Genomic DNA, 23,183 nt, shown 5'->3' with positions numbered 1-23,183 from the left:
AAGTGGTACGCTGGCATCTTGGAGTCTTGGTGACCCATCGGTACCGTGAGACTTGGTGGCTCATACTTGTTGACCCTCTAACTTAGAGGCAAGATGCTTGTATAGGAACGTGAAGACACTTGCCTTGGTGGCTCAAGCTCTAAAGTGAAAACGACGGCAAGTGACTAGAAGAAATACTTGTGGTGAGGTCTTGCCTTGATAGCTCAACCTACTTGGCCTAGGTGACTCAAGGATTATGATCGTAAGAGCCTTGGCGATCAAAAGCATATCCTTGGTGGAACTCCAACATAGACTAGATGTGACATTCATGCTATGGATACCATGGGATAAAAATCTTTTGTGCTGAGTTTACTCTCTCTACCTTATTTACGTTTCCATATTTACATACTTGCAATTTACCTTCATAGAGTAGGTTGCAAATCTTTTGAACTGTAGAGTAAACATACTAGACAAACTAAGAGCGCATTTAGATAAAATTGAGATATGTTTATCTTGTGAAGTTTTTGGAGCCGAATAGCTTTAAGTGTCCTAATTCACCCCCCCTCTTTGGACGTCACCCCGATCCTTACACCAGGGCGAAGGGTGCGAGCGCACGACACATGCGTGAATAGTCTAGTAAAATTGGGTCCATTTGCTTGCGTATGTGCGGCCTTCTTTTGTAGCTTTTTTCTTTTGCTATGTAGAAAAATTGTCAACACGATTATATATATAGAAACCAACTATGGCATGTATGGATTGCACAATTTTCTATATATATATATATATATATGTATCTGTCGGTCGCCGCCACCACATGAATATACAACAAGTTAGGGTTTTGTCTTTTCCTCTCTGCTATGCTGTCATAAGTAGACTACTCCATCCCATTACGTTAGCGTGCACCGACAATCGTTAGAGAAGGTCTCCAGAACTATTCGCCCTTGAGATCCTACACTGAGAGATGATGAATATGATTTTTGAGAAGCGCTCCATACAACTACTAGCAATCTGTGTCATCACTACATGAAAAATATGCAAATGAGATACGAAATTAGTGATAGATCATAATATGACCCGTCACTTATATTAAAAGTGACGGGTCGTAGTTGTGACCCGTTACTAATGACTCGTCATCAGTGACAGGTCATCCTAGGTCAGTCATAAATGATGGGTCAAGTTGTGACCCGTCACTTATGACTCTTCATCAGTGAAGGGTCAAGTTATTACCCGTCACTAACGACTAACTCATCTGTGACGGGTTATCCAAGAGAGTCATTAGTGACGGGTCAAGTTTTGACTCATCACTAATGATAAGTTTTTACCCGTGAAAATAGATGAAGGAATCTTAATTAGTCAATCATTAGATGTATTAGTTAATCAGTTTGATAAAATATTAAATGTATTATCCCATCAACTCTTCAGTTTTTTTACGTAGTTGTGACATATCTAATATATCATTCATAATGTATCAATTATAAATCTAGCTAGTATTAATTAAAAATAATAACTATATAATTTCATGTATCCAATAGTAAAATTTGCATTGATTTGCAAACCATAAAATGTGTAGTAAAATGGTAAAAGCAAATATCATTTTTCTAAAGCAATTTGATTTATAGTAGTGTATCACAAATATTTTTGTTTTTATTTTATTTTTCTCTTATTTTTTTCTCACCTCAAAAAACCCTAGAATATGAATCATTGTATATTTCTACTCAAGTTTGATGTAAGAGATGGTAGCTATGGACATAAACGCACGTTCCGAAAATTGTGTAGAAACTTTCGGGGGCGAGACTCAATCTTCAAGCCGTTTTTGGCCTTGAAAAATTCTGCCAAACCCGACAAAGTGGAGGGAGGGAACATATGTAACTTTTTTTTAGATGTACGTAGAATAAAAAAATATCAAAATCGGAGTCCATATGTAAAAGTTATACCTGTTTAACTGAAAACACTCCGGATCAACTGGTTTGTGTGTCTATTATACAAAGCCCAAAAGTGATGGGTCATAACTGTGACCCGCCACTTATTACAAGCCAAAAGTGATGGGTCATAGTTATAACCCATCACTTATGACCTTTGACAAAAAGGTTAAAAGGATAAATATACTGCTCCCTTCAGAACGCAAGTGAGAGTGAAGTGGTAAGAAGGAGACGTGCGCAAGGGTAGGTTGTGAGTTCGATTCCCACGGTACGCACATTATGAAAACAGCTTGAAATATAGCAACGGACACATGGCGAGTGGTGATGGCTCTGAGTTGGGTTGGCTCGGGTGAAAATTATTTTTTAACTTTTTTGTATAAAAAAACGTGAAAATCATTCATCAATTATAAGTGACAGGTTATAATTGTGACACTTCACTTATGACTTGTAATAAGTGACGAATCACATTTATGACCCGTCACTTATGAGGGTTATAAGTGACGGGTTAAGTTTTGACCCGTCACCAATGATACCTGTCACTTATGACTAGTCACAGTGACGTGTTCAGGGTGATAGGTGCGGGACCCGTCACCTATGGCAATTATGATCTGTCACTTTTGAGCTTTTTTCAAGTAGTACATCCTGAAAGTGCATCTAGGCCCCCTAAGTGGATTTTGGCTTATTGATGACAAAATGATTAAAGAACTAACATGCTTTGTGAGTATTAAACAGGTATGAGCATTAGTTGTGAAGGTAAATGACGTTTGACGCCCGTCGAAACAATTGAAGAATCAACGAAGGATACAAGATAGGGCTTAAATTCTTTTTACTTTTGAAATTGAGTCTAGGATAGATTTTTTCTTAGATGGATGAATTCATTTTCTTGATTAGTGTCTCAATGCTCAAGAGATCCTTTAGAATCACCCAATTGAGAGACACATTCACTCACGGACACGAAACTCTTTCTGAAAAATCTTCAGAGTCCGGAGTCTCCGGTGTTCACCGGATACTCCGGTACTCAGCGTTCAGCCGGAGTCTCCGAGCTAGCCTCCGGCAGAGAGTCTCGGTTACGGTTTAATCTTTTCAAGAAAAAGACCGGAGTCTCCGGTGTTCACCGGATACTCCGGTAAAATGTTTTGTGTGCAGTCGGAGTCTCCGAGGTAGACTCCGGCAGAGGCTCTCGGTTAGCTTTTAATCTTTTTGATAAAAAGTAGTAAAGACCGGAGTCTCCGGTGTTCACCGGATACTCCGGTACCTGGAGATGCCGGAGGATCCGGCTAGTCTCCGGACTTAGTCTGTTTTGGAAAATCTGTCAGGACCGGAGACTCCGATGTTCACCGGAGACTCCGGTAATTAAACAGAACTGTAACGGCTAGTTCTGACACGTTCGTGACCGTTCTGACGCCGTTTTTGGAAATAGGACCGGAGACTCCGGTGTACACCGGATACTCCGGTAAGCTCTGACAAAAACAGTAACGGCTAGTCTGTGAGAGAGAGCTATAAATGCCCCCTCTCTCCATAGCATTTAGAGCTTGCTGTGGCTGGTTTCCTTGAGACCTCTTGAGCACTTTAAGAGCATTAAAAGCCTCTCCAATCATCCCTAGAGCCAAATTTGCACAAATTTGAGAGTGTGTGTTTGGAGAGGGTTCAAGCCACTTGAGCATTGATTTCTTCATCGAGCATTCACTGCGATCATCTCCTTTGAAGCTTTGGGTTTCTAGAAGGAAAGGAGTCGCCCGAAGAGCAACCAAAACTTGTGGTGTGCCTCGGGAAGTTTGTAAGCATCTTCATATTGAGTAAGAATTTCTAGCTTGATCTTTGTGGTCGCTAGAAGAGGATAGGGTTGGAGAAGACCCGGCTCTTTGTGAGCTCCTCAACGGAGACGTAGGCACTTCTTTGTGAGGTGGCCGAACTCCGGGATATATTCTCGTGTTCTTACTTGTGAAACTTACTTGATCGTGTGCATTTGGTAATTTGTCATTTAAATTGCTATAGTATCAATCTTGCTAGTTTTAATTGTTATTCTAGCTTAGTAATATCTACTTGACCTAGTGCAACTCTTAGAATCTAGCTGTGGCCTTTAGTTCAAATTTATTCTGAAATTTCCTGTCAGGCCGAAGACTCCGGACTAGACCGGATACTCCGGACCATACCGGAGTATCCGGACTTCACCGGAGTATCCGAGAGTTTAATCCGCTGTTTCTAGTTTTAATTTTCAGAAAAGCCTATTCACCCCCCCTCTAGGCACTTTCAATTGGTATCAGAGCCTAACCTCCTACAAGGCTTCACCGCTTGGAGGGAATCATTATGTCGACATCCGGAAGTCCGAGGGGTCCCAAAGATGATCCATCAAGAAGTGATGATGGTAATGGTAAAGGAAAGGGAAGTGAGATTCCTTTCAATTATGATCGTTTGAATTCTCCTAGCAATTACATTTCCGTGCCTTCCGGACGTGCACCATTCTTCGATGGTACACATTATGCCGCTTGGAGGCACAAAATGAAAATGCACTTAATTTCTCTTCATCCAAGTATTTGGAAGATTGTTTGCACATGTTTTGAGCTGCCGGAGGAAGACCAAGAGCTCACCTCAAGTGAAGAACGAAATATGCATCGCAATGCTCAAGCTACAAGTGTGTTGCTTAGTGCCTTGAGTCCGGAGGAATTCAACAAAGTGGATGGACTTGAGGAAGCTAAGCAAATTTGGGACACACTTCAAGTTGCTAATGAAGGGACTACAAGTGTGAGAGAATCCAAAATAGAATTGCTAGAGGGAAAGCTAGGAAGATTTGTGATGGAGGATCATGAAACTCCTCAAGCAATGTATGATCGGATGATGGTGCTTGTGAACAAGCTAAGAGGACTTGGAAGCGAGGACATTGATGATCACAAAGTGGTCAAGAGACTACTTAGAGCATTTGCTCCTAGAAATCCCACTTTGGTGACGCTCCTCCGTGAGAGAAGAGATTACAAGAAGCTCACACCAAGTGATGTGCTTGGAAGGATTCTTGCTCATGAGCTCATGGAAGAAGAAGCTAATGAAGTGAAGATTCATGCTAAACAAAACTCAACCTCAAGGCATAAAGAAATTGCACTCAAGGCAAGCAAAAGCAAGCAAGTCCAAGAATCAAGCACAAGTGATGATGAAAGCTCCGAAGATGAAGAAATGACGTTCTTTGTGAAAAGGTTCAAGAAATTCATGAGAAAAGAAGGTTATTCAAAGTACAAGAGAGACATGCCCAAGAAGAGAACATCAAGAAGGGCATGCTATGAATGTGGCGAAATTGGTCACTTTATTGCCGATTGTCCAAACAAGACAAGAACAAGATGTACAAGAAGAAATATTCGGGTCAAGCACATATTGGAGAAGAGTGGGATTCCAACTCCGACTCGGACTCCGATGATGAAGAAGTCGCCACCATTGCTATTCATGAGCTTACACCAAGAAAATCACTCTTAATGAGTGATGATGATGATGATGATGATGGAGACTCCCCAAAATGCTTCATGGCCAAGAACCGTAAGGTAAAATCTCAATCCAAGCTCCTAGATAGTGATAGTGAGTATGATAGTGATTGTGATAATTTGTTCAAAGGTTTGAATAAAAATGTCATGGCTAAAATAAAGGAGCTAATGGATACAATAGATAGTCATGAAGAGACCCTTGAGAGACAAGAAGACTTGCTCATCCTTGAAAAGGAGAGAAACCTTGAACTCGAGGAGCTCTTTGCTAAAGAGAAAGAAAAAGTTGAGAAATTGTCTAAAGATTGTGATTTAGCCAATTCCTCAATTGCCGATCTTAAGAGTAACAATTTCTTGCTTCAAGAGAAAATTATAGAACTCTTGAAACACAAATTGATATTCTTAAGAAAGGCTCTTCTAACTCTAGTGAAGCAAATTTACTATCTAATGCATCTACTAGCAATGGATGTTCTCGTTGTTCTAACCTTGAAATGAATGCTTGTACAACTAATATTGAATCCTTGCAAGCATTACAAAAGGAAAATGAGAGGCTAAATGCTTTGGTCAAATATGGGTGCATCAAAACTTATAAGTCAAAGGATGCACTTTACAAGACTATTCAAGCCAAAGACAATAAGCAAAAGAGAGGTCTTGTTTTTGACCAATATACAAGCAAGCCAAATGATCGTGTGGTATTGAATAGAGTGGAATACCTCAAGTTTGTCAAAGGAGGCAAACAAGTTGATCACCCTACTCAAACAAGGCAACCGAAGGCTCATGCCCCCCAATGTTCCTTTTATGCTTCATACATGTTAAAGAGAGACCACCGTGGTAAAGTGGTTGCTCTCTATATTGGTCCCCGCACAAGAGATAGAATTGTAAAAGGGAATGTGTGGGTGCCAAAAGTGCTTGTGACTAACGCTAAAGGACCCAAACAAATTTGGGTACCAAAAATAAAGGCATAACTTTGTTTTGTAGGCATACTCCTCCGGTGGATCAAGTTGGGTCATTGATAGCGGATGTACCAATCATATGACCGGAGAAAAGAGTATGTTCTCCTCCTTTGAAGAAAATGGAGGACCTCATGAAAACATCATCTTTGGCGATAATGGAAAAGGAGAGGTAATGGGACTAGGTAAAATTGCCATCTCAAATGATACTTCCATTTCAAATGTCTTGTTAGTAAAATCACTCAATTACAACTTATTATCCGTATCTCAATTATGTGAAATTGGTTATAATTGTCTTTTTACAAATGAGAGTGTAGTCGTCTCTAGAAGGGAGGACGTCTCTATAGTCTTCACCGGCAAGTTGAAGGGTAAACTCTATCTTGTTGATTTTTCAACGGATGGAGTGATGCCTAAAACTTGCTTGATGGCTAAGTCTAGCATGGGTTGGCTTTGGCATCGCCGACTTGCTCATGTTGGCATGAGGAATTTGTCCAAACTTCAAAAGGGCGAACATATTCTAGGACTAACGAATGTGACTTTTGAGAAAAATAGAGTTTGTAGTACATGCCAAGCAGGAAAGCAAGTTGGAGCATCTCATCCCTTGAAGAATGTGATGACCACTTCAAGACCATTGGAACTTCTTCACATGGACTTATTTGGGCCAATCACTTATATAAGTATCGGAGGTAACAAATATGGTTTAGTTATTGTTGATGATTTTTCACGTTTCACTTGGGTATTCTTCTTGCATGATAAAAGCGAAACTCAAGCCATTCTCAAGAAGTTTGTGAGAAGAGCACAAAATGAATTCGAAGTAAAGATCAAGAGAGTTAGAAGCGACAATGGAAGCAAATTCAAGAACATACAAGTTGAAGAGTTTCTTGATGAAGAAGGATTCAAGCATGAGTTCTCGGCTCCATACTCCCCTCAACAAAATGGAGTGGTCGAAAGAAAGAATATGACTCTAATTGAATCCGCAAGAACAATGCTTGATGAATACAAAGTATCGGGTCAATTTTGGGCGGAAGCAATCAACACCGCATGCCATGCCATCAACCGGTTATATTTACACAAGTTGTTGAACAAAACTTCATATGAGCTTCTAACCGGTAACAAGCCAAATGTTTCCTATTTTAAAGTCTTTGGTAGCAAATGCTTTATTTTAAACAAGAAATCTAGAAGTTCTAAATTTGCTCCAAAGGTAGATGAAGGGTTTATGCTTGGTTATGGTTCAAATGCCTACGCCTACCGCATTTTCAACAAAACCACCGGATGTGTTGAAATTGTGAGAGACGTAACATTTGATGAATCTAATGGCTCCCAAGTGGAGCAAGTGGATACAAATATTTTAGGTGATGAAGAAATACCAAACGAAGCAATCAAGAAAATGGCAATTGGCGAAATCAAGCCCTTAGAACAAGAAAAGACTCAAGAAGCTCAAATCGATAGGGATCAACCATCTTCATCAATGCAAGTTGAACCATCAACGTCAACCCAAGATCAAGACGACAAGAGATCACAAGATCAACATCAAGACCATGAAGATCCGAACAATTTCTTGAATAATGAAGTGGAAGACATCCAACATCAATCACAAGTGCCACATCCACGTGTTCATCAAAGTATCCAAAGAGATCACCCCGTGGACAACATCCTTGGTGATATACAAAAGGGGGTAACTACTCGTTCAAGAATTGTAAATTTTTGTGAATTTTACTCTTTTGTTTCCTCTTTGGACCTTTGAAGGTAGAAGAAGCGCTTGATGATCCGGATTGGATAATGGCTATGCAAGAAGAATTGAACAACTTTAAAAGAAATGAAGTTTGGTCTTTGGTGGAAAGGCCAAAACAAAATGTGATTGGGACAAAATGGGTCTTCCGCAACAAACAAGATGAAAATGGGATAGTAACAAGGAACAAAGCTCGTTTGGTTGCTCAAGGATTCACTCAAATCGAAGGTTTGGATTTTGGTGAGACATACGCTCCCGTAGCTAGGCTAGAGTCAATTCGTATTTTATTAGCCTATGCTACTCACCATGATTTCAAGTTATATCAAATGGACGTGAAGAGCGCATTTCTAAATGGACCAATCTCCGAATTGGCGTATGTGGAGCAACCGCCCGGCTTTGAAGATCCCAAACATCCCGAGCATATTTTTAAACTCCATAAGACGCTCTATGGGCTAAAACAAGCTCCTAGAGCATGGTATGAATGCCTTAGGGATTTTCTTGTCAAAAAGGGCTTTGAAATAGGCAAAGCCGACTCTACTCTCTTTACTAAGAATGTTGATAATAATTTATTTGTTTGCCAAATATATGTCGATGACATTATATTTGGTTCTACTAATCAACAATTTTGTGAAGATTTTAGTAGGATCATGACAAGGAGGTTTGAGATGTCCATGATGGGAGAATTGAAGTTCTTTCTCGGATTTCAAATCAAGCAACTCAAGGAAGGAACCTTCATTTGTCAAACCAAGTACATCAAAGATATGCTCAAGAAATTTGACATGGAGAATGCCAAACCAATCAAAACGCCCATGCAAACTAATAGACATCTTGATCTCAATGGAGAAGGCAAAAGTGTGGATCAAAAGGTATATCATTCCATGATTGGATCTTTGCTTTACTTATGTGCATCTAGGCCCGATATCATGCTTAGTGTGTGTATGTGTGCAAGATTTCAAGCCGCTCCCAAAGAGTGCCATTTAATGGCCGTTAAGAGGATTCTTCGATATTTAGTTCATACTCCATACCTTGGGCTTTGGTATCCAAAAGGGTCATCCTTCGACCTTATCGGCTATTCGGACTCCGATTATGCTGGTTGTAAGGTGGATAGAAAAAGCACTTCGGGAACTTGCCAATTCTTGGGTAGGTCCTTAGTGTCATGGTGATCCAAGAAACAAAACTCCGTAGCTCTATCCACTGCCGAAGCTGAATATGTTGCCGCGGGAGCATGTTGTGCTCAACTCCTATGGATGAAGCAAACTCTAAGAGACTATGGCCACAAAACTCCCAAAATTCCACTTTTATGTGATAATGAGAGTGCCATCAAAATAGCCAACAATCCCGTACAACACTCAAGAACCAAGCACATAGATATTAGACACCATTTCTTGAGAGATCATGCAACAAAAGGGGATATTGACATTCGCCATGTGAGAACCGAAAAACAATTAGTCGATATCCTCACTAAACCACTAGATGAGCAAAGGTTTTACGAGTTGAGAAGTGAATTAAATATCCTAGATTCTCGGAACGTGGCTTGAACTGTTGCATACACTTGATTGTTGTAGATTTATAGCTTTTCTAGTTAAGAGTTTGCGAAAACTGCATTTTGAGTGTTTTTCTCAAAATTATTTGGATTTTTTGATCTCTCGATCATAATTTGTAACTTGTGATCATAGTTATGTAATGATGCTTGATTGGCTGATCACATTTGACAAATTAATCCTCTTGTCCAACATCTTCCTTCCAGAAAATCTTTTTCCCAATTCTTCAGCTCTAAATCTTGCTGTGACAGTTCCAGGTCCCGGAATGTCCGGTGTTCACCGGAGTATCCGGACCTGACACTGTTCACAGCCTCAGCTGTATTCCGTTCTGTTTCCAGTTACCGGATAGTCCGGTATTCACCGGAGTCTCCGGTACAAGTGTTAGGACCGGAGTCTCCGGTCTCCATCGGAGTATCCGGTAAAAGTGTCAGGACCGGACTCTCCGGTCTACACCGGAGTTTCCAGTGTCTCCAGAATTCTATATATTCCCCCAGCCCGAACAGTTATCTTTTCCCATCTATTCTCTTGTCCTCTCTCCAAACAACCTTCTCTCCGGCGATTTTGAGAGGAACCCAGGAATCTTCAAGTCTTGCTATGTTTCTCTCTTGGATTAAAGGTCGGAATCTCCGGAGATCCCTATTCTCAAAAATCCCCGGAGGATTTGAGCTCAAAGGTACCGTTTTCAACAATCTTCCCGATCTCTCAATGCTCTCGTCTAGAGTTGTTTTCCTTTGGTAGAATAGTTCCTAGTACCCTCTAGAACCCATTACCAAACTTGTTTCATCTCTAGTTGGCCATATCTTCCAAACCCTAGATGGTTAGGTTTTCTATCGGGGCCGACCGGAGTATCCGGTGTACACCGGATACTCCGGTATCAGCCTGAAATTTCAGCTTTTCCTGTCCAATCCTTTTTTCCTCAAAATTCTTTGTTCATTCCATTTCTTCTAGGTGTTCTTGCAATGGCTGGAGACCGTTTTGAGAAGGGTCACACTTTCGAGAGGAAGAAGAAACAAAGAAGTGACCCAGAAGTGACCCCCGTGCTCAAGAATCAAGTGCTCCTGCCCAATCAGAAGATAGTGGAAGCGGCCATGCTAGCGGTGAAAGAGTCCGCAAAATAGCCGCAAGTGGTGGTATTCACATTGAGGAAGGCGGAGTTGCTGGAAGTTGTGACAGGGACCTTGTGACCATCTGCCGAACCAAATCTCAAGCTATGCGAGGCCGAGAGTCTGCAAGGGGAAAGGGACCAGCCAAAGTAACTGCAGGAAGAGGTCGAGGAAGAATACCCTCTACTGAAGAAAGAGGCAAAGGTGTTGCACAAGATAACTCATCTGAATCCGAGGATAATGAAGAAGAACAAGCTGATGAAGTCATTGGACCCTTAAAGCTTCACAGACCCCGGAGAACTGCTTCTGTTGTTGATGCTCCAAAAAGGACAGTAAACTACATGAAGAATGTATCAAGGGTTGTTAGTGAAAGGTTGAACAACCCATATGATTTTGAGAAGAATGTTGCCGATTATCGTTTCTGGAATGACTTTCAGGCAGACTTCTATGAGACAGTAATTTTGGCCAAGAAGAAGCCTATTACTCCCATGCAATGGATTGATTGAGATTATATGGCCAGGAAGAACGACCCGGTGTTCACTGAAGTGATTGCAGCTTGTAAGAGCAAAAGGGTAAAAAATATTATGGCTTTCAGGTATGATTGGTGCGAGGAGGTTATCGCACAATTCTATGCCACAGTGTGGTTTGAGGGATGTGAAAATCCCATTATGCACTGGATGACAGAGGGAGTCAAATACAGGATCAGTTTCAGAGGCTTCGCTCACTACTTCCATCTAGATGCCAGAGATACTTCCAAGGATCAAATTCACAATGAGAATCAACTGACATTGGAAGAAATTGGGTTCATGTATCTAAATCATGGACGAGTTGAGTTCGGAAAACTCACAGGGATGAGGCCTTTCTATCGATGTTTGAACTCCCTATTCCGGCTCACCTTGGCGCCCAAGAGTGGAGATGCAACAACAGTTCAAAGTATCTCTAGAAATCTCCTTGCAGCCATGTCAAATGATCATGCTCCTTTCAGCGTGGCTCACTTTCTTTGGGAGGAAATTGTTTTTACATCCAAGTCGCCCATAAAAAATTGTGGATATGCCCCTTATCTCATGTTTATCATTGAAAGGATATCCAAGAAGACTTTTGTAAAGGAGATTAAGCATGAACCATACAGAATGAGGCCTTTGAACATTCGAGCTCCCTCCCCATCTCCATCACCTCCTCGTGCTCCTCCTAGATCAAGACCGTTTGCCTCGAGACGCGCTCCTCCTCGAGGGTCTTCTTTCATCAAGAGTGCTCTCAAAGCAATTTTCAAGATTTGCACCCACAATGCCACTCAAATCAAGGATCAAGGTGCTCGCTTAAAGAAAATGGAGAATCGTCAGAAACAAATGTACACATCCATGAATCTCCAACCTCCTTGCTCTCCTATTGAGTCAGATGAAGCGGAGAGTGCACCTTTTGAGGTTGAGAACCCTTGGGCATGGTATGATGAAGCTCAAGCAGCAGCCGAGAGTTCTCAACAACAAGCTCAAGACGATTCCTCTGACGGCAACGAAGGAAGTGAAGACGAGGAAGAAGATGATGAGGAAGATGGTAGCAGCGAGTAGGCTCTCTTTTTTTGGTGCTTGATGCCAAAGGGGGAGAGATAGTTATCCTTTCTCTTAGTTTCCTTAGTTTTGGTCTCCTTTAATCTCTTTCGCCGTTGGACAATTGGATTCTTGTTTGTGATGAACCTTGTGTTATTTAAATTCATAAGACCTTTTATGTTAGTATGATGATTGTTGTACTTTCATTAGTTTTGTGTGCTCTATGTCTTATCATAAACTTTTGCATCCCACGGATTCTAGAATATATGGGGAGCTCTTGTGGATTCAAATTCCTAAATAAATGCATTGTTGTTTAACTTCACTTAAAACAATGCACATATTTAGGGGGAGCTTACCATATCTTCTAGAATTCAAAATATTTTTCATATATCCTTGTGTATCATTTAATCGGGTTGTCATCAATCACCAAAAAGGGGGAGATTGAAAGTGCATCTAGGCCCCCTAAGTGGGTTTTGGCTTATTGATGACAAAACGATTAAAGAACTAACATGCTTTGTGAGTATTAAACAGGTATGAGCATTAGTTGTGAAGGTAAATGACGTTTGACGCCCGTCGAAACAATTGAAGAATCAACGAAGGATACAAGATAGGGCTTAAATTCTTTTTACTTTTGAAATTGAGTCTAGGATAGATTTTTTCTTAGATGGATGAATTCATTTGCTTGATTAGTGTCTCAATGCTCAAGAGATCCTTTAGAATCACCCAATTGAGAGACACATTCACTCACGGACACGAAACTCTTTCTGAAAAATCTTCAGAGTCCGGAGTCTCCGGTGTTCACCGGATACTCCGGTACTCAGCGTTCAGCCGGAGTCTCCGAGCTAGCCTCCGGCAGAGAGTCTCGGTTACGGTTTAATCTTTTCAAGAAAAAGACCGGAGTCTCCGGTGTTCACCGGATACTCCGGTAAAATATTTTGTGTGCAGTCGGAGTCTCCGAGGTAGACTCCGGCAGAGGCTCTCGGTTAGCTTTTAATCTTTTTGATAAAAAGTAGTAAAGACCGGAGTCTCCGGTGTTCACCGGATACTCCGGTACCTGGAGATGCTGGAGGATCCGGCTAGTCTCCGGACTTAGTCTGTTTTGGAAAATCTGTCAGGACCGGAGACTCCGGTGTTCACCGGAGACTCCGGTAATTAAACAGAACTGTAACGGCTAGTTCTGACACGTTCGTGACTGTTCTGACGCCGTTTTTGGAAATAGGACCGGAGACTCCGGTGTACACCGGATACTCCGGTAAGCTCTGACAAAAACAGTAACGGCTAGTCTGTGAGAGAGAGCTATAAATGCCCCCTCTCTCCATAGCATTTAGAGCTTGCTGTGGCTGGTTTCCTTGAGACCTCTTGAGCACTTTAAGAGCATTAAAAGCCTCTCCAATCATCCCTAGAGCCAAATTTGCACAAATTTGAGAGTGTGTGTTTGGAGAGGGTTCAAGCCACTTGAGCATTGATTTCTTCATCGAGCATTCACTGCGATCATCTCCTTTGAAGCTTTGGGTTTCTAGAAGGAAATGAGTCACCCGAAGAGCAACCAAAACTTGTGGTGTGCCTCGGGAAGTTTGTAAGCATCTTCATATTGAGTAAGAATTTCTAGCTTGATCTTTGTGATCGCTAGAAGAGGATAGGGTTGGAGAAGACCCGGCTCTTTGTGAGCTCCTCAACGGAGACGTAGGCACTTCTTTGTGAGGTGGCCGAACTCCGGGATATATTCTCGTGTTCTTACTTGTGAAACTTACTTGATCGTGTGCATTTGGTAATTTGTCATTTAAATTGCTATAGTATCAATCTTGCTAGTTTTAATTGTTATTCTAGCTTAGTAATATCTACTTGACCTAGTGCAACTCTTAGAATCTAGCTGTGGCCTTTAGTTCAAATTTATTCTGAAATTTCCTGTCAGGCCGGAGACTCCGGACTAGACCGGATACTCCGGACCATACCGGAGTATCCGGACTTCACCGGAGTATCCGAGAGTTTAATCCGCTGTTTCTAGTTTTAATTTTCAGAAAAGCCTATTCACCCCCCCCCCCTCTAGGCACTTTCACATCCTCGTTATCAATTGCTCGAAATCGGCTTCTTCTTCACTATCGCTTTCTGCATCATCATCATAGGGGCGCCTACATCTTGTTAACTTTATATAGATTGACAAATGATAGATGAATACATTGAGGCCCAATTGACACTATATAGAGAGGTAGATGAAGGAAACCCTAGACTAGGAGATAACTCTTATACCCTTGACTCTTATGCCCTTAACACCCCCCTCAAATGCAACATGAATGCAATGGCGTTGCATGTGAAGAGTTGACACTAAGAACTAGACTTAAAAATGATACATCTGAAGTCCAATATCGAAAATGTCATCGAAGCGTGCAGCGAATACCTCAAATAGGAACCTTATTTTGGAGACTTGGAACACGATGAGAATATAGAGATGTGTCAAATCAAGCTGAATGGAGAATAGAGAAATCACTGCTGCAAGATGGCAAGCAGTGAAACAATAACATGATGCAACGAAGGGGACAATTGGTCATGATGTGTAGCAAGACGGCTACGAAAGGACCAAGAAGGCAAGGTCACATCAACGATGATGATGATAGGATTAGCTAAATCAATGGGATTTAGCTAACCACAAAACAAAAGAAGCAATTGGCCAACGAAAAAATTTGTGGACATGCACAACTAAGACGAACTGAAAGAGTATATTTGTGGACTTGAATAGATAAAGAATTGAATGGATGAACGTAATGGAAAACATGGAATCTGGACATAGTGGAAGACACAGCTCTAAAGAAGGATAGTAGTAGCAGATTGATACTAGCAACAACAAAAAGACACAAAAGACAGCTAACAACAAAGGATATGGATAGCAACAACAAAGAGAACCTCTAAGCAACAACCCACTAGCAACATATTTGGATGGAGTGATGGATGCAACAGAAACATGACTCAACATACTAGAGATACTAATAGCAACAGGAATTTGATTGAAAATACTATAGCAAAGAAGAAGGGGTAGCAAGAGAAACTGTTCAACAATAGGCCAGCAGAAACGATGAGCAACAGAGGACCACTCGTGCAGATGGGTGGCATTGAAGATGAGGACATGCGGCTTCCACGTCCAATAAGATCTGCGAAACGGGCGAATCTGGTGTTGATGGAGACTAAAGAAGGTGATAGAAACTGATATGGTAGTTGATCCAAATGACAGCGGAGCGGTGGGCAGGCACATGACAAGCCCGATACGGGGATGACAAGTGGCAGCCGGATACGAATGCCTCCGTGACAGGCAAACCATGCATAATGGAGAAGGGAGGCAACGACCTCTGGACAGTGTGAAAGTGCATCTAGCCCCTATGTGTGGTTTTGGTAATTAATGACAATACATATGGACTAACAATGTTGTTGAGATTGTTAGTAGGTTATTCAATAGGTGAAGCCTAGGTGAAGAGACATGCATGAACTCTAGGTGAATGGGAAGATTGAAAGTACATCGAGATGAACGAGCTCTAGGTGATGCTCGGATGTGATGCATGGAGGAGAAATATGCATCTAAATAAAAGAGCTCTTGGTGATGCTCATAAGAAGAAGAGGCTCAATAAGATTAGCAATAAGCTTGAAGGCTAAGTTACTTGTGGAGATCAAGTAACTAAAGGTATGACTCGTCAATAGAGTTTTATGGACTAACCCGTGTGCTATGTGTTTAAGAATGAGTGGGGTTAGGTTCTATATGAAGATTGACAATATGCATGAAGGCTAATAAGTTACTTGTGGAGATCAAGTAACTTAAGGTATAAATGTTGTCATTTAGGTTTTATGGACTAACCCATGTACTTTGTGCTTGAGAGTGAGTTGGGGTTAGGATCCATAAAAAGGCATAAGTTGAATTGAAATCATATATGCCAAGAGTGAAGAACAAGAGTGGACTCCATATATGAAAAAGTGAATTCATTGAAGATGTCGAATACAAAGTGGTTTTCTATGGCAAGACGGTGAAGGGCAAGCAAGACTCGGCTGCGATGGACCATCCGTGGTGAAGGGCAAGCAAATGGCTTGGCGCCGAAGGACCAAGGCGGTGGTGAAGAGCGAGTGAAGGCTTTGCGCCGATGGACCGTGCGAGGCTATGGGAAGCTATGGATGATTCACATCAATCATATAAAGAATCAAGAAGAGATGGAGTGAAGAATATATGGAAGTTGGTAACCCTCAAGGTTTGAAAGAAAAGAAGTGGTACTTGAAAGTTTTCAAATGCTCAAAGTGGTTCAAACGAGTTTTATCTTTGAATTTGAGTATAGGTATGCCGCACTATTAAGAGGGATGCAACGTGAGCTAATTGTCGCGTCTCAGTGCTCAAGAGTTCCCAACCAAACCCAAAGTGAGAGTTTGTTGTTAAGAGTCCGGAGCGGAAAGTGCGGAAGTGTCCAAAATGGGTTTTGGAGTGTTTCTAATTTGATCCTATGTGTTTTAGGTCATGAATTCAGTTGGGATGTGTAGCCCTCTGAATAAGCTTTCCATAGAGTCCAAAATCGTCGAAATCGGACTCCGGAATCAAAAGTTATCGCCGTTTTTCGGAGGTCAGCTGTGCTGTGGCCGGAGATTCCGGTGTAGGCCGGATACTCTGGTACCTGGAAAGGCCGGAGACTCCGGTGAGGTCCGGATACTCCGGTGAAGTCCGGATACTCCGGTACCTGGAGTGGCCGGAGACTCCGGGAAGTCTCCGGGGCTGTTTTCTGGGTTAAGTGCCGACCGGAGACTCCAGTGTAGGCCGGATACTCCGGTAAAAGTCCAGAAAAGAGCGTAACGGCTAGTTCTGACACATTCTGTGACCGTTCTGACGCCGTATTTGGATTTAGGGCCGGATACTCCGGTGTTCACCGGATACTCCGGTCAGTTCTGTCAAAAACAGTAACGGCTAGTTGTTTGGAGTGGGCTATTTATACCCCACTCACCCCATCCTTTGGGGCTGCTGGAAGGGCACGAAAAGAACATCCTCTAGAGCCAAAAGAACTCCCTCCCACTCCATTCTAGTGTGTGATTTGAGAAGAAAAGAGAGTTGGGTTGAGAGATTGGAAGATTGAGTGCAAGTGAGCTAAAATCCAATCTTGAGCACTTGAGTTCTTGACAAGAAGTTCTCGAAGCGTTTGTTACTCTTGGAGGTGAAGCCTCCTAGCCGGCTAGGTGTCGCCGGTGAGCTCCCGTGCTTGTGGTGAGCCGCGGAAAGTTTGTGAAGGTCGATCTCACCTCCGGAAGGAAAGAGATCAAGTTAGTGGAAACCGAGCTCAAGTGTGACCGAGCTTGGAGAGGAAAGCGGTTGAAAGAGACCCGGCTCGTTGGAGCTTCCTCAACGGAGACGTAGGATTCACGGTGGTGAATCCGAACTTCGGGAAACAATTCTTTGCGTCTCCTCTCTTGTTTCCTTACTTTTATATTCTTACTCAAATCTTTGTGCATATTGCTCGATCTACTTGTTTGTGTGTATTTGAGTGTAGGTTCTTCGTGAATCTACTTGGAATTATCTCCGGGAACACACGACATCACTTGGTTTGAGCTAGAACTCTCCACTCATTAATTTTATTCAGTTTCGGGCTCTGTTCTGTACAGAAACCGGAGAATCCGGACTTTACCGGAGTTTCCGGACCTGTACACACCGGAGTATCCGGACTACACCGGAGACTCCGGGGTGAACAGTAATTCCAGGCATATGAACAGTATTTTCAGCCTTTTTCAATTTAAGTTTTATTGCATATCTCTTGCTAGAATTGAGTAATTTTTGTCACCTTAGGATTGTAATTTCCACACTTATTTAGGGTGATTGTGCACTAGTTGAGCCTAGCATATTTAGGTTTTTCTCTTGTGAAAAACTCGTTAGTTTATATTCCGCTGCAAGTTTAGGCCAACGGTAAAAAGGGTTGAATTTTTGTTAAAACGCCTATTCACCCCCCCCCCCCCTCTAGGCGACATCATTGTCCTTTCACAGTGGCGGCTTGAAGAGGACCCGACGAAACAATGACCCAATGCGGCCAACAGTGTTGGACAGAGAGGCGGCAACATGAGGAGGGCTACGACGGGCTGCAAGAGGGGTCCACGTGACAAACCATGATGCATTGGATACAGGCGGCAACGATCCGGCGACGCTGCTCCGTGAGCGATGACCCATGACAGTGGTGTTGGGCGAAGCATCTGCGACGGGTAGAACAAGCTGGCGGGCCATGACGGATCTCAGCGAGCATGACTAGCAAAGCGCTCGACAGCATGCCAGCCATGACGTGCAGTGTGATGAGCGACAGGAGATGGGGACCGTATGACTGCATGGCACCAGATGTGGATTGCGTGATGGCGTGGCTATAAGGATCGGTGATGCCCCCTAAGAGGGGGTTGAATTAGGACACTTAGAACTAAATAGCTCCAAAAACTTCACAAAATGAACATATATCAATTTCTATCTAAATGTGCTCTAGATTTATCTAGTGTGTCTATTCTACCATTACAAAAGTTTGCAACCTATAGCCAACCCTAGCAAACTACTCTAGAAAGGTAACCGTGCTAAGGTAGATTGTAAGTATGTAAATATAGAAATGTAAATAAGGTAGAGAGTGCAAACTCGGTATAAGGAATTTTTATCCTATGGTATCGATGGCATAAACGTCACTCATAGTCCACGTTAGAGCTCCACCAAGGATATGCTCTCCATCACCAAGACTTTTCCGGTCTCGGCTCTTCAGCCACTAAGCCACCAATACAAGGTCTCAAGTAGGTTGAGCCACCAAGCCACCAAGGTAATGCCTCACCACAAGGCTCTCTTCCGGTCACTTGTCGTCGTCTTCACTTCGGAGTTTGAGCCACCAAGGTAAGGGTCTTCGCATCCGCATACAAGTGTCTTGCCATCGCTCCACACCAAGCGGAGGGTCAACAAGGATGAGCCACCAAGGCTCACAGTGTCGGTGAGTCACAAAGACTCCAATGTGCTGACATATCGCTTGGTAGAATGTAGGATTACTTCTTGATCCACTCTCTAAGTAACAACACATAGCAACAACTTTCTCTAGGCTTAATAGCACTAATCACTCATTAATCTTGTGCTTAATTATCTTGGATGATCACTTTAAGTAATCAAGTGTATATGAGCTTCTCTAGACTCCAGCACCACAAATGACTGAGTGGAGGGTATTTATAGTCTCAACCCCGCAGACTAATTGTTGCTCCAACGGCTCAAATAAATTATGAACACCTGATGATCCAGCGTCAATAGCAGTACCAACACCGGACCATCCAGTGTGTACAACAGTATAAACTAGCCGTTAGAACCCCACTCAAACATATATGTGAACACTAGATGTTCCAGTGTAATCTTCAACTCCATCACCAGACTATCCAGTGTGTAGATTTGAGCCTGATCGAGCCACTTCTGACTGTGCAATAGTACGATATATATAACTTTCTGATCACCGGACTATCCGGTGTGTACAACTTCTCACACCTCTAAAAACTTTTTGGAAAATCCACTGGTGAAGCCTCCGGTGTGTTCATCTCTTCATCGCTAGACCATCCAGTGAGTTCAAAACTCTTCTGCACTGAAAAATTCACTCCTAGAAAATGCTATGATGTGCACTTCTCCTTAACACCGGACCATCTAGTGTGTTAAACTGTAGAACCTCTTATGAGACAAAATGCTTCGATGTGTGCACCAATCAGAGCATCAAACCATCCGATGAGATCATTTTTCTAGGATGGTTGATGGGGATGGTGGCTATCGGTCCACACACAAAGATGGCATCATCCGGATCCAGATGTGAAGACAACATTGGACTACACGATGGAGAATGGGACGGATTAGACTAGATATGAACCTAATCCTAACTAGGCTCTGATGCCATATTAACGTTGTGTAGATTAACAAATGATAGATGATTACATTGAACCCCACTGGGCACTATATATAGAGGTGGATGAGGAAAACCCTAGACTAGAAAATGACTCTTATATCCTTGACTCTGTATAGATTAACAAATGATGGATGATTACATTAAAACCCAATAAGCACTATATATAGAGGTGGATAGGATAAACCTTAGACTAGTAGATGACTCTTATACTCTTAACACATCTCTAGCTGCTAATCGGTACGTTCGCTATGATTAATATAATCATGTTTGTCATGACGAGTAATACTCTGTTGTTCCTATTATCTAGTATACTAGAGAGTTACATGTGTAGTACAATTATATACATGACTAGGTCATACTCATGCTACATCATGATGTTTGTCTATCAATTCCTGTTCATGATTTATCTAGAAATCAAATTAAACCTAAAAGTGTGATTTGATCCAACAAATCTCGAGAGAAAACAATTATAATAAGGTGTGTCTACATCTACTCATATGAATTTTACGAGTTCTCTTATGTTCTAGATCATAAAACTCTTATCGGATGAATCTGTTATTGGCTTGAACCTCAATGGATTGTTTTTCCTTTCTATCTGACATTTGTATTGATTCTTCCTCCTCCCTTTCTCTCGTACCCTCTCCCCTCCTTATATAAACTGGTCAAAGAGGTGTACTATATTTAGAGTCTCGTGCGGAACCTTTCCAGATTGTATTATCTAGATAATTTTTTTCTAATTCGAGAATAGTTTATATGTAGAACACGATAAGTTATATGAAATATCCGCACATAGCTTATTTACCTCATGACGGTTATTAAACCTATCGTAAAAGATAACTGATACGTATACGATAGCACTCCCTTCTCAGGATATATCGTATTTCTAATATATCCTTAATTATTAATTATCAAATCTTCCACAGATACAATATCACGTCTTGGCATGTACTTCCATTATTAAAAAACGAATATGTTAAGCTGAACGTAGAACCGAAACCTCAAAAACATTAAATGGAATAACTAAATTCGTTCTTGTTAATCGCCACGTTCACTGGTACACTACGGAAGAAAGAGACGAATAGTAAGACAGAGGTGTAATATGTATACCTTGGCATCCATCACTGATGTAGGGATTGCCCTCGTATCCTTGATAACAGTTGCACCGTCTTTTATCATAGTTTTCATAGATATAATAGGAGAAACTGTTTAGGCTTAGGCATCTGAAGTCAGAAGACTTGGGCCCTGTTGAGAACAGCCTAAACAAGGCCTCGTCGCCGATTAGATCCAACGACCACTCCAACACCGCTGGAACACTCGGGACCACGAGGCGGAACTGGTTGAAGTTGCTCATTATCTCACCCTCGTTTCTGCTGAACCAATCCTGATCAACTATGAACACAACTGTGGGAATTCCACTCAAATAATCTGTTTGGCCGACCTGATGTTTAACCTGGATACCGTACGAAGGTAGGTCCCCCTCGTCTGGCGAGATGGACGTGCGGCAGCAGCCAACGCCCGAGCACGAGGAGATGGTGCGCGTCTCCGGGCACACTGTTGCGCAGACGCTGGCGTAGGTGAGCGGCCCGAGCGTGCTGTGGGGGATGAGCTGCGCCACCATGTTGCACCCGAAGGCCACGAAGGAGTTGCGCGCGCTTGACAACTTCAAGGGCCCCGTAGCCGCTGGGACGGACCACGAGCCGTTCAACCCGTGAGAGTCTGATGACTGCAGGACGCCGCTCTGGATGCGTACCGTGCCGTCCGGCAAGGAAATGTCGAGCACCTCCACGAAGTCGCCCAAGAGCAGCTGCGTCCCGTCGCAGGTGAGGTTGAAGCCCTCGTGGAAGCAGCCGTGGCCGATGCCGAAGGGGTACGGCACACGTACTCCTCCACAGCTTTCCGGGCAACCAGGCAAGGCTATCGGGCCTGCCAGTGCCGTCGCCAGGAGCTGAAACGTGAACACGGCTCCGAACGCGCTGAACGCCCCTCGTCGGAAACGGAAAGAGATGGGATTCGTCATTTCTGACGCTTTTTCATATCAAAGTTCGCTCTTCAGAAATGGTGCTGGGGATTTTATCGGTCCCCATGAGATCCCTGTGTTGCGTGCTGACTTCCAAGTCCGGTCCAGTTACGTGGCCGAAAATACTACACCTGAATTGTCCGGGGTAACTGGAAGCTTCGGTGGAAATTCCCATGACTGGCTGAAATTTCAGTTGGCATGTTTTGACGAAAATTACGGTCTCTTTGGTTGGAGTCCCGATCACCCTGTCTGATCGAGGCAGCAAATCCTGACGTTGGGTCTGAATTTGCTGCCTAATCTAGGCTGTCGGATTTGCTGCGTGATCTAGGCTGGCTGATCCAGGTTCGAACCAAACTTGACGATGGTGGTTAATGGTTTTTGAGATGAGAACTCAATTAGTTGGTCCAAAGTTAAGTTGGTGATCATAGTGAACGCAGATCACAGTTGCTAGGTATTCCTCCAAGTGGAAACGGTCAACGTACATCATCTAAGTTTACCACATTTACGATTAGTTACGTAATAGATGTTTAGATAACAGATTAGTTGACTGTTATAACTATAGCAAGTCATATTTTATTAGTCATCTGATTCATATGTCATACACATAATTTTTTGACTAACTTTTTCACACTTGTGACTAAAAATTTATTAATCATAATTTTATAATAAATTATACTTAACTAACCTTAAAGATGACAAACATAGATGTAAACCAAACCAACCCGCAATCCACTGAACTGTTGAGAATTTTCCCGTGGACACTGAAAACCCAGCCCAGTTGAACTTAAATATCCGAGCCAGGTCAGGCCCGTCCCTCGACCACAGCCCTTTTCTCTTTACAGACCCAACTGCTAGAGCCAGCTTGCCAACGGCTCACCTCTTCCTCAACTTAAAATGACACCAGGCCAAGGCCCAAAACGCTCACGTCCTACGCGCGCGCGGCCCGCAAACTACGGAACAATGTGGCCGCTCTGCTCTGTTCGCACACGATGCGGCGCACGTTTCCCGAGTTTTTTATTTTATATTTTTTGAATTAAAAATTTAA

At 42.5% G+C, this 23,183-nt stretch overlaps 1 protein-coding gene across 1 annotated transcript in view; it reads right to left on the bottom strand.

Annotated features, from left to right (window-relative positions):
• The window catches only part of LOC133925126 (putative wall-associated receptor kinase-like 16), a 32,100-nt gene extending 9,884 nt beyond the window's left edge, over positions 1 to 22,216 (bottom strand). The window contains exon 1 of the mRNA XM_062370974.1: positions 21,229 to 22,216. Coding sequence (XP_062226958.1) covers positions 21,229 to 22,138 — 910 coding nt within the window. The 5' untranslated portion in view covers positions 22,139 to 22,216. The remainder of the gene's footprint in view (positions 1 to 21,228) is intronic.
• Positions 22,217 to 23,183: the final 967 nt, after the last annotated feature.

Source organism: Phragmites australis, chromosome 7 (assembly GCF_958298935.1).
Source record: "Phragmites australis chromosome 7, lpPhrAust1.1, whole genome shotgun sequence".
Classification (NCBI taxonomy): Eukaryota; Viridiplantae; Streptophyta; class Magnoliopsida; order Poales; family Poaceae; genus Phragmites; species Phragmites australis.
This window is presented reverse-complemented; position numbering and strand designations above follow the sequence as displayed.